General features: G+C 39.4%; 1 protein-coding gene across 2 annotated transcripts in view; it reads right to left on the reverse strand.

The window, feature by feature from the left end:
* Positions 1–5,131, reverse strand: part of STRN (striatin) — a 141,593-nt gene extending 136,462 nt beyond the window's left edge. Inside the window, exon 1 of one of the 2 annotated variants that reach the window (XM_031951268.1) lies at positions 4,767–5,131. In XM_031951268.1, the coding sequence (XP_031807128.1) occupies positions 4,767–5,018 (252 nt within the window). In that variant the 5' untranslated portion in view covers positions 5,019–5,131. The remainder of the gene's footprint in view (positions 1–4,766) is intronic. The other variant, XM_031951269.1, reaches the window with a different exon arrangement.
* Between the last annotated feature and the right edge of the window lie 7,675 nt (positions 5,132–12,806).

The following is a 12,806-nucleotide window of genomic DNA, read 5'->3' on the forward strand; positions in this document are numbered from 1 at the left end:
CAAGCCACCCCAAAGCAACCATTTCTATCTGTACCACCTCAAGGCATCTTACTGCTCGCCACCTTCTGCCAACAAAGCAATCTCCCAATTTGGATGTAAAGAGCCTTCAGTGTAAAGATGAACAACCTCTTTCCTTTGACTTCAGGCTTTCCATTTCTGTACCTGTCCTTTGAAGATAGAAGACTGGCTCCCTCCATTCAAAGATGAACATTCTCCCCTTTCTTCTATCACTCAGTAACCTCTCTTTTTTTTTGAGGTTCATACTACTTATTTCTATCACCCACTCAAAATGTGGATCACTATTGTTTGCATACAGGTCACTCCCCTTCCTTTCTCAATGAATTAAAAGTTTGGCTTGCAATTTTTCTTTTCTCCCCAACTCCTGTCCTCACATTAGGTGACTTCAATATAGTTATAGATAGGTAAGTAGGTAGAGAGATAAGATAGTGATTCTATTCCAAAAACTCTAACCAGTATCTCCCAAGAACTACAACTTGATCCTAATAAAAGCTATACAAAAAAGATGGTCATATTCTGGATATTCCATCACCTACAAATGTACCATCTCTTATGTTCATCTCTGAAATCCCTTTAATCATAATCTTTAGGCTTATGTGTCTCCTTTTTACTTCCCCTATATAATCCTATTCTTCATCCTCATCATAACCCCTCATTTCTCTCTTGAGGCCATCTCCCCTGCACTAGGCATTCTCTTCTCTTCTACCCATCTTGACTCCTTGGTAAACCAACTCAACTCTTCACTTTCCTCTCTTTTCTTCTTCTAACCCCCTTATCATATTGCAGATTATGCCCAGCAAAAGCTTCAGCTGAGGATCACTTTCAGATTTGTTGCCTTCACAACTATACATAAGTTTTTGAATTAAAAAGGAGAAAAATCATACCATCATTCTGACTGGATCTAATACATATTTATGCTACATAACCTCCAAATAGGTCCTTACTGTTGCTGGGCAATTCCATTATACCTCCCTAATCAACCCACAATCACATTCTGCTACAAAGACTTCTTAACTTTTTCATTCCCCCTCAAATCTTCCATGATTCCTCTTTCCCTACTTTCAGATGAGAACTTTGTCTCATATTTTATTGAAAAAATTGAGTGTATTAACCATGATCTATCTCTCTTTTCTCTTTTCTTTCTCATCTCTATCATTCTGATGCCTTTTATGACTATCTCCACTTATATCACATGATGTACTCGACTCACTCTTTACCAAATTCAACTTCTCTGAACCCAACTCCTCCAACAGATTTGTCTGTTCCCTTTCTCATGCCTACTCTTTCACTTATTTCAATCTCTCCTCTTCTACCAGTTTTCCTTCTGCTTTACAAACATGTCCATGACTCCCCTACCCTGGAAAAAAAGGCAAAACCCTCACCTGACCTTTCCAGCCTTACTAATTATCTTCTTTTCTGTGCTTTGTAACTAAAATCTTCAAAAAGCCATCCACAATGTGCTCCCATTTTCTCTCCTTTCACTCTTTTAACTTCATACAATCTAACTTCTAACCTTATTATCCCATCAAAACTACAATGCCCAGTCTGACATTTAAAGCCCTTCACAATCTAGTCCCTTTCTACCTTTTCAGTCTTCTTATACCCTACTTCCCAACACAAACTCTTCAATCTTGTTTAACACTAGCCTTCTGGCTGTTCACTCAACAAAACACTTTTCTCAGCTGTGGCACTCTCCCTGGTTATTCCTGTCCCTAGAATACTTTCTTTCCTCCACTTTAATTACCTACCTCTTCCAAGTTTCAACTAAAATTCCATGTTCTTCAAGAATAAGTACACCTCTTAATTCCAGTGCTTCTCCCCCCATCTTTTTAAAAACAATTTTCTATTTATCCTGTAATATAGCTTGCTTCATATATATGTTTACATGCTGTCTTCCTCTCTGGGGGAAGGGACTGTCTTCTGCCTCTTTGCATGCCCAGTACTTAGCACATTGCTCAGCATAAAGGAGGCACTTAATGTTTATTGAATTATATTATTGAATCTTGCATACCCTTTTCCCTTGTTGTTCAGGTTTATCTGATTCTTTGTGATCTTGTGGACCAACTATTCATATGGGTTTTTTTGTTTTTTGCAAAGATATTGTAGTAGTTTTACATTTACTTCTCCAGTTTTTGAGTAGGGATTAAATGACTTGACCAGGGTCACCTAAGTAGTGTCTCAGGCAGGATTTGAACTCAAGTCTTCCTGACTATCCACTGTACCACCTAACTGCCCTACCTGAAACATATATATATATATTTTAAATTAAATTAGTGCTTACAAAATATATCCCTTTATGCTTTTTTCATCCAACAAATCCAAAAGTTGATATTTTTATTAACAAATATTAATTACAAAGAATTATGAAGATCAAGTCCCCAACTAGAAACTAAAATCTAAGATAAGTCTTAGGTGCTTTTTCCCCCTCCCCAATTTCCATAAAACTAAACAAACCCTTTTCAGAACTTAGAATAAAAACCTAGAAATCCATAGATTCTTTTAAATATTATTTGCTACAGAACATGATATGGCAAGTTCAAAATCCCTGTTACTGGGGGGGCTGAAGCTGTTGGATTTTTAGAGCATGGGAACTCTTGAGTTGCAATATGGCTATCCAATCAGTTATCCATACTAATTGCAGAACCAAAAGGGAAGGTCTTTGGAGCAGGGGACCACTAAGCTATTTAGAATGGAATTAACCAAGGCTGGAAACAAAGCAGGTAAAAAGTTCTACTCAATTCAGTAGGTAGGATCTAGCCAATGAATGGCTACTGTCCTTCTAAAGGGTGAGGGAGGGGAGAAAAAAGGAAAGTAGGGAGATTATCTCCAAAAAAAGTCAAATCAAAAGGTGAAAGGATCAACACTGAATAATCAATATGCTAGCTCAGTTACATCCAGCTAAAATGCAAATATCTACACAAAAGTTACTGAGTTAAGTGATCGTGTTGCTTAGGGTTGGGGAATGAGATATTGTTTAAAAGCAGCAATGGGGAGCACTTCAACTAATACTTATACTGGGGACCACACTAAGGAAATGTTGTCTTGAAAGAAACATGAAACAGTTGGCAATTCCTTAGATAATCCAATAAACAAGCATTTATAAATCACCTACGCGTCAGGATGGCCTAGGAGCTACAAAGTCAAAAAAAATGAGATAGGCTGTGCATTCAAGGAACTCATATCAAGGAAATAACTTGTATATGTTGGATCGCAGATTTAGAGCTGCAAGAGAAGCCAGATCATTTAATCTCCACACACCCCATTTTCAAGTTGAATAAAGCTCAGAGAAGTTGTGACTTGCCCATAACAAGGCAGGAAATAAGAGAGACAGGATTCGAACAGAAGTCTTGCGCCCTTAAAACATGTCCTGTTTCCCCTGTACTACTGTGCTTTTCCCACGTAAGCAAATACCCTATCATCAAGGAATCACAGACTAAGACACAGCAGGCATAAAGAGGACCAAATCGCATTTTCTGCAACAGGCCTTTCTCATTCCCCTGCTACCTCTAAGCCTTCTCTGGAGTTATTTTATCTTTTCTATAATTATTGGTATATTTTTCTCCTATTAAAATGAACTTTCTGAGAGCAAGAACCTCTTTTTCTCCCCTTCTTTGTATCTAAAATACAGTCCCCAATTCCTGACTCGACCACGTACAGTTATTAAAGCTCCTTCTAAAATCTCAGAACTTAAGACACAAGAAAGAAATTCACTGTGTGAAAAGTCTGTAAACACTTAACATTTCATTATTAAACTCTAAGACAAAAAACTTCAGTGGACCTATCTTATCTTCAAACAAGTCTTTGCACCGTATACCCAGTAACATGACTAACTTTCACAGACCTCCACTTTCTTCTACTAAAAACTCCATCTGGAAAAAAAAAAAAATATTTTCACAAAAACGTGTTTTATGTTTTGTTGGGTGGAGAGGTTATTTTGCCACCAAGAACGTTTGTGTGTTTTTCTTTTTAAATCTTAACAACATCAGGGCTCCCTTAAGTAACGCAGTAGACTAGTGATATTACATTCAAAAACCTCAGATCTAAAAACAACGGGTGAAACGCACTGCGGCAGAAGACATAAATCGGAAGATCTAAGAATTTTCTATTTCTGAAAACACCACTTTTTTTCCCTCTCTTTTCAGCTCCCTGCTTCTGGTCACAGCCTAATACAACTTCATCTGCCCGTTCAATTCCTTTCTTTCACGAAGAGAATCTACCGGAAAAAGCAACCAACCAACTTTAAAAAAAAATATCCACAAAACAAAATCCGCTGACCCCTCAACTCTACTGACACAGTTCGGTCGTTTGCCCCCAGGAGCGGGGCGGGAGCCCTTAGAAACCGAGCGGTCCCCTCGGCTGTAGCCGGTTCTTCTTTGCCTAACTGCAACTGAAAAGGGAAGAGTGGAGCTAGGAGTTGGAGAGGAGGCGGGAGATGAATGTCGGGAAGATGCTTGGGGAGGAGAGGAAGGGAAAAGACATTTATTAAATGCCTACTAGATGCCAGGCACCGAGCCCGGCGCTCTACAAACATTATCGCATTGGATTAGGCGGGAGGGGCAGCCGGGGAGAAGAGCAGGTAGAGGCAGGGTGGGTGGGGCGAGGTGAAGGGGTTCTCCGGGCGGGGTGGGCGGGAACCGAGGGAAGGGGGAGGGGACAGGCGGGAGGTTGGGAGGAAGAAGCCGGGGCGGGGCGAGAGAGGAGGGAGTAAAGAGGCGGGAGGAGGAGGGCCAGGCCGGGAGGGTCTCTACCTGCAGCTCCGCCCGCTCCACCTCCCACTGGGCGCGCTCCACCTCGAAGCGGGCCCACTCGTGCTGCAGGAAGTGCAGGATCCCTGGGAGGCTGTACTGGGCTCGGGCCGCCCCCGCAGGCGCCGCAGCCGCCGCAGTCGCTCCGTCGCCCGCGGCCGCTGCCTCAGCCAGCGGCCCGAGCCCCTTGACACCCGCGGCTGCCGCTGGGTGACTGTTGCTGAAGAAGACGCCGGGCCCCGCCTGTTCGTCCATGGCGGCGTCGGCGGCAGCCTGCTGCGGACCAGTGCCGGCTCTGGCAGCTGCCGAGGCAAACGGCAGCAACGGCGCCTCCTCCTCTTCCCTCCGCCCTCCTCTCCCCGCCCACACTCCGAGTCAGCAGGGAGCGGCCGCCTGGGCGCTTGGGCCGGCCCCCCTAGCTGCTGACGGGCCGGGAAATGGGTCAATTGTAGAGCGCGAGCGCCCCAAGAGCTTGCTGGGAAATGTAGTCTCGGGGTGTTGGAGTTAGCAGGAAGGGGGTTGGGGGACTGAAGAATTCTTTAGAAAGTGGTGCTGCCTGGATGTGGTGGAGACCTCTTGCCTCTCTTTTCCACTTTATGTGTGGGAAAGCCGGGTGCGGGTTAGGGCGTGAGGTCCTTATCGGGAGACACCCCCACCCACGGAAGGAAGTCTTGGGCAGTTCTCGCTTGTACATACACACCCACACCCGCGGAAGTTCTCAGGCTCTCTCTCTCTTGCATTGGCACTCACCCCAAGGAAGTTCTGGTGACAGCGCTCTTTGTAGCGCTGTCGCGCACATGCACCCATAGACCTGCGGGAATAAGCATCATCGCATCCCTCTCCATCCCGTCTTCCCCCAGGAGCTTTTTTTTTTTTTTTTTTTTTTTTTAAATGTGCCCTCTTTCTACGCAAAAGTTCCTCTTGAGAATTTGGCTTAGGACCAATTCCTATGTGCTCTGCTCCACAAATTTCAATTAAAAAACAAAACCACGGTCATGAGTTTTGTGTTGTTTCCCCATCGCTGAGCTGACCTTTTTTGTTGTCTTGTTTTATGTAGTCTTCCAAGCCACCCCTCACCAAATAAATATCTCCCCCAGAAACACCGCAAAATTTTCTTTAAATTTCCTTTCTCTCCCCACATCCCAACACTACCTAAACTTTCTAAGTCTGTGGAGTTCTTGTTCTTTAAAATAATAATATAACATAATAATATAAGTTCTCTCTGAGAGCGAGGGTTTCTTGGGGAGGTTTCAGTTGAAAATAAATAATCACCCAAAATCGCAGCCAGCTGATAAAAGTTCAGATCTTTTATTGTGTCCTTCAGTATAGCCCGGTTAGCTCAGGCCTATCTCTCTGCTTGGTTCCAAGAGCTTCCTCCAAATGTCTCCAAATCCAAAGGTTTGTCCTTCCAACTCCAGTCAGGACCAAAGTGGAAGACGCAATGAATCTCTCTTGCCTTCAAGAGAGGGCTTGTAGGCTTCCTCCCAGAGTGCTCCTCTCCAACCCCTGAGAATGTTCCCAAGTAACTTTCAAGCTCTAAGAGCTTCCTCTATATATATGATCTCCCAAAGGTTAACTCCTCCTTTTAGAGAGAATGGGATTCTGGGTTATCTCCCAGAGTGCTTTCTGGCCCTAAGAACTTCAAGGGAGGTGTGAACACAAGTATTATTTTGTCAGTTGTACTTAGTATCTTGTTTCAAGTTCTGGCCCAAAATATCTCCTTCTAAGATCAAATCAATCATATTGAACCATGCTAAATTAGATAATTATTGTCTCTATCAACTCCAATGGCTTAACAGTTTGTAAAGATTCCAACATAAGTCCTCTGATCAGTTTAGTTGCTCTCTAAGGATGGTTCAGGAGCCCTGTGGGGATCCTTTCAGGGAATGAGTGAAATCAAAACTAATTTCATAATAAATGACAATTTATACTATGGTAAATATCAGAAGATATAACTCACATTAACCCCAAAGAGGAGGTGGTCTTCAAAAATGTAAGACTAGTGGTACTGATTCCAAAAATATTTGAGAACTGCTGATCTAAGTTATGAGTTCTTAGATTTAGATATGGAAGAGAACTTCCAGGTCATTTCATCAACCATTTTTAGGGCCCCTTCCAGCTGAAAACCTGTATGAACTTAGGAAATCCTTTTCTTCCTATCTAAAAACTAAAGTGATTTTTTTACTTGGTTTTCTGAAAAGCTAGCACAGTTTCCTGTTTCTCATTGTTTTTCCAAATCCTAGTTTGGTGACACATCTTTTTGACAACTTCCTAAAGTAATCCTTCAAAAAGCCCTAGCTTATGTAAGTAAGGAAGGAACATTTCTTTCATGAATGGGCCCTTGGTAGAATGTTTTAGCTGATTGGCTGATATAATCTCCCCATGAAAAAGAGATCATTTTCAATTGTCTCTGTAACTAAAACCGGGCTTCTTCAAAATGCCCCGAGTCAGCCTCATCCTATTCTCTTCTGACAATGTATTTAATACCATTGCTTCTGGTTGGTCTCAGATGATGGTGGTCTATAAGAGTATAAAATGATGCAGCCCTGAGTTCACATCTAGTTTTAGAGGTTTGGCTGTGCAACCTTATGGAAATTATCAATGATCTCTTAATTTGTTTGCCTCAGTTTTCTCAAATGCAAAAATAGGTATAATAATAGGACCTATGCTAACATAAAATGCTTAATATAGATGATACAAATTATTATTAAGAGGGCTTTAACTTCCTCAGTAACATCAACATGTAACTAGTTAAAATGGGCCATAGTCCTTGGCCTCTGAGCTTGTTCTCCATTTTAAGTGGAGAGATTGGAAACTAGGCACCCTGATGTCCCAACACCCCAAAAGCCAGCTCAACATTGATGTCCTGAAGTCCTGAGGAGCAAAGTGACCTTTTGGGACCTACCTAGCAAAAACTAAGACTAGAATTTATCTAGTAGAAATACTAGAATATAAAATAGCCTTAATAATAAGATGCCAGATTTTTTTTTTTTTTTTGCAAGTCTTTAGTCTTTCCCTCAAGATGCTCAAAATTGTGTCACCTACAGCTTAGACCTTCGGTGTGTATTACTTGGTCTATTTCACATAAACATAATAATAGATAACATTTATACAGCACCTACTATTTCCCAGCACTATGCCAAGTACTTCACAATTCTCTCATTTGATCTCATAATTCTGATATCCAGATGCACTTGTTCCTATTTAAACAGGCGAGGAAATTGAGGCAAGCAGGAGTTATGTGATTTGCCCAGGGTGACACAGCTAGGTATCTCAAGTTGGATTTAAATTTAGGAAAATGAGTCTTCTTGACTCTACACCCAGCACTCTTATCCACTCTGCCACCTAGTTGCTCTTAGTTAAGTTGCATTTTTCATTTTTATATATTTAGTGCCATTTGTATTTATATAGTGTAAAGTGGACTGTGATATAGAGTCCAAATGTTGTCACCCCACTGTCATTGATATAGAAAAGAGTTTAATTATAGAAATCTTGATAGATTTTTCCAATCTTCATCTGCTAGTTGTGCCCTTTCCAATTTTGTCCTTAAATGTACTTTTGATGATTTAGCCTGAATCAGTTTTCCATAAATCTGATTTTTTTCATTCCACCGATTCTCATTCTTTTGATGAGAAACAATGCACAATATTCCACCTCTGTCACCTATGTTATAAACGAGTTATGTTCTCAGTATAGTTTTTGCATCCTGTATTTCTCTATTAAATTCATACAAATGGAGTAGTGTATATTAATATCTCTTCTTTTATTCATTTCACATTTTTAGGAATAAATCGCTTCATTTGTAAGCCATAATAAACAAGTTGTTTCATTTGTAAGCCATATCACAAGCATTTCCTTTGTGTTTCTATTCAAGATCTCCTGTTCTTTGCTTCCTATAAAAACGCCTGGTTTCACCATTCTAAAAAAAAATAAAACCCTCATGTGAACCTACAATTCCTTCATCACAGCCTTTCAGGGAGAAGTTCATTCCTATACACATTGCCTTTTATTCTAGGTCCCTTTCTCCTCTCATTACATTTTTTCCTCTCACTCTTGTAATCTGGCTTCAACTGAAACTGATTACTACAAAGTTACAATGAGCTCTTAATTGATAGATATGATGACCCGATGTAAAACCTCTCCTTTTTTTCTCTACAGCATTTGACACCATTGAATACTACTGATCATTTTTTCCTCCTGGATAGTCTTCTCTTCTTTCTCCTGAGCTACAGTTCCACAACATCAATAACCTTTTGGACATTTGGAACAGAGATCTACTAGGAACCTAAAAGTCAACATACCTGCAACAAAACTCATTATTTTTCTCCCCATATTCATAATTCTTCCTAACTTCTGTTAAGACAGACCTATGTCACCTCTAAGATTGGTTATGATGACAGGAAAAGATAATGCTGAATGTTGGAGGGGATGCGGGAAAGCTGGGAAACTAATACATTGTTGGTGGAATTAATTATTTCAGAAAAGCCTGGAGAGACATGAACTGATGCTGAGTGAAATGAGCAGGACCAGGAGATCTTTATATACTTCAAAAATACTATATGATGATCAATTCTGATGGATGTGGCCCTCTCCAACAATGAGATGAACCAAATCAGTTCCATTTGTTCAATAGTGAACAGAACCAGCTACACCCAGCGAAAAACTCTGGGAAATGAGTGTGAACCACAACATAGCATTTCCACTCCCTCTGTTTTGGTCTGCTTGCATTTTTTATTTCCTTCTCAGCTTATTTTTACTTTATTTCTAAGTCCAATTTTTCTTGTGCAGCAAAATAACTATGGATATGTATACATATATTGTATTTTACATATACTTTAACACATTTAAAAGTATTGGTCTACCTACCATCTAAGGGAAGGAGTGGAGGGAAGGAGGGGAAAAGTTGGAACAAAAGGTTTTACAAGGGTTAATGCTGATCTGGAATTATGCCCAAAAAGTTATCAAACTGTACATACCCTTTGACCCAGCAGTGTTTCTACTGGGCTTATATCCCAAGGAGATACTAAAGAAGGGAAAGGGACCAGTATGTGCCAAAATGTTTGGGGCAGCCCTGTTTGTAGTGGCTAGAAACTGGAAAATGAATGGATGCCCATCAATTGGAGAATGGTGGGTAAATTATGGTATATGAATGTTATGGAATATTATTGTTCTGTAAGAAATGACCAGCAGGATGAATACAGAGAGGCTTGGAATACTTACATGAACTGATGCTAAGTGAAATGAGCAGAACCAGATCATTATATACGTCAACAATGATACTGTATGAAGATGTAATCTGATGGAAGTGGATTTCTTTGACAAAGAGACCTAATTCAGTTTCATTTGATCAATGATGGACAAAAGCAGCTACACCCAAAGAAAAAACACTGGGAAATGAATGTAAACTGTTTGCATTTTTGTTTTTCTTCCCGGGTTATTTCTACCTTCTGAATCCAATTCTCCCTGTGTAACAAGAAAACTGTTTGGATCTGCACACATACATTGTATCTAGGATATACTCCGACATATTCAACATATATAGGACTGCTTGCCATCTAGGGGAGGGGGTGGAGGGTGGGAGGGGAAAAAATTGTAACAGAAGTGAGTGCAAGGAATAATGTTGTAAAAAAATTACCCTGGCGTGGGTTCTGTCAATAAAAAGTTATATAAAAAAAAGGGGGGTTTAATGCTGAAAAATTAGCCATGTATATGTCTTGTAAATAAAAATCTATTTTAAAAAAGACATCTGTGTCTTTTGATTGTTCATTCTCCTTTACTCTGCATAGCTATTAATTTGCCAGCTCTTCCTAACTATATTTACTCATACCTATCATCTTCTTTCAATTCACACAGCAATCACTTTCATTCAGGTCTTCACCACCTTTTAACTGAATTATTATAAGAATCTCTTCATTGGTTTCCCTGTATCTGATCTCTTTCCTCTCCAATAGTCCACACAGAAGACAAAAATGATCATCTTAAAGCATGTATGACCATGTCACTTCTTTTTTGTAATAAATTGTAGCTGCTCTGTCTTATCTCTAGATCAAATACAAATTTTCTCATTTAAACAAGCTACCTTTATTTTTTATATATTTCTCACCTTTGTATATTCTATGATTCAGCCAAATTAGCTTTCTTGCCATTTCTCATGCACAATAATTCATGTCCCCATGCCTGAAATATACTCTCTCCTCACTTCTGTATTTTAAAATCCCTGTCTCCTGGAGGAGCCTTTTCCTGATCTCCCCAGCTGCTAATATTTTTCCTCAAAAATTAATTTGTATTTATGTTATATATACTTACATATGTACATATTACCTCTTACAAATAACAGTGGAACTTCACATTTTTATAGCCAATTACAAAATTGCAAATATATTATTTACTACTAAATATCACTAGTGAAAATTTTCTTCTGATATTCAGTGTATGTGTATTCTTATGAACATTTTGTACAACTTTTATAGATTATTAAATTGAATTTTAGATATTTCGTCCATTATTTATCACAAAGCTTATTAACTATCTTTCAGGTGGGGTCTCAGGATTACCAGGGGACTGTTTTTCTCTCTAGTAGAACTAGAGTTATGTTCTTTGCCTGTTACAAACTTTGCAGAGATGGGAAAGAGGGTATAAATTGTCAAGATATTAGGAGACACTTTTTTCAAAGATAAGGCCCAGCAAAAGGACTATACTCTGAGCTTGACATAACAACAAACCTTTGCACTTACCCTCTGGATGATCTCACTTTCTGGCAAAATATATTGCTTTGACCAGCACCAGGTGTCTTCTGAGGGATTTATGATTTTCATAATAACATCGTATCAAATACTCTCCTTACACTCTAACAATTCCTATGCTATGACCATTAAGTGAACCAAACTAGATGCTGCACTCCTGTTTATTTCTACCATGCTAATTCTTATTCCTGCTGCATTAACTCCGGTTCTGTCTGTATTCCATTGAAGTATCACAAGGCTCAAAAGATCCTTAGAGCTTTATAGTTGAGACAATTAAAAGGCTCAATGATTCTGATGACTTGGGAGCTGTTTGCATAGGAACCAAGAATTCCTCTATTATCCCAAGAAAAGATGGCTGTGGAAACTGTTTGTTCATGACGCAAGAATAGCTGTATTGCAGTCCCATCTTTTGTGATTTTTCCTGTATAAAAGCCCTATGTAAGTTCTCCAATTTATGGGGAGAGGAGGAAAAGAAGGGGACTTTGGTTTTTAAACCTGTTTTCTTCATTTTGAAATCAATTAAACAGCTAGTTGATTCCTGGTGCATCTGCTTACGGTCTCCTTTATTTGGCACTGGGGCATGCAGGTTGTAGATATGTCCAGTCTGGACTATATTTAAAATTCTTTTGTCAGAGTCAAGAGATAATAGTTTCTCAGTAGCTTTATAATTTTTGACTGTGATTAAGTTCAATATTTTGCTACAACTTTGGTGACTTCATTCATATATATTTTGAGACTCAGTTTCTGCAAAACTGTATTATCTCTTGAATAGACCTTTTCCGTTGCATATCTAGTCTAGCAGCTTTCATCATCTTGGTTTCTTCAGTGTTGTTTCCACATTCTTTAGTAGGACAAGTAGGGCTTTATGTCGAGTCCAATATGTTAGCACTAGGTTTGCATTTGGGAGTTCATTATTGAGTCTTCATTCTTCCCAACCTCTCTATATCCAATCAAATGCCTAGTCTCACTTTATCATCTCTGATATTCAAATTGAGGTGTATATACTTCAAAGTGTAACAGTATCAAATTGATTTAAGTGACATTACTAACTTTTGACCAAGCAGGGAAATTCTCATTCATGCAAGTGAAATTTTATTACGTCCACAAGGAACAATTTCAGATAATACAAACAATTGGAACTATTATAATTGAACTGGTCTTCTAAATATGACAGTGGAAATGGCTTGGAAAGCTACTGATGGAAAAATATAAAAGCTAGAAGTTTATTTATAGGTATGCTACAGACTTGATTTGGTCCACAAGTTAAAAATAACAGAAGAGGATGAAATACATTAAAGTA

The sequence above is a fragment of the Sarcophilus harrisii genome, chromosome 2 (genome assembly GCF_902635505.1).
Source record: "Sarcophilus harrisii chromosome 2, mSarHar1.11, whole genome shotgun sequence".
NCBI classification, from domain to species: Eukaryota; Metazoa; Chordata; class Mammalia; order Dasyuromorphia; family Dasyuridae; genus Sarcophilus; species Sarcophilus harrisii.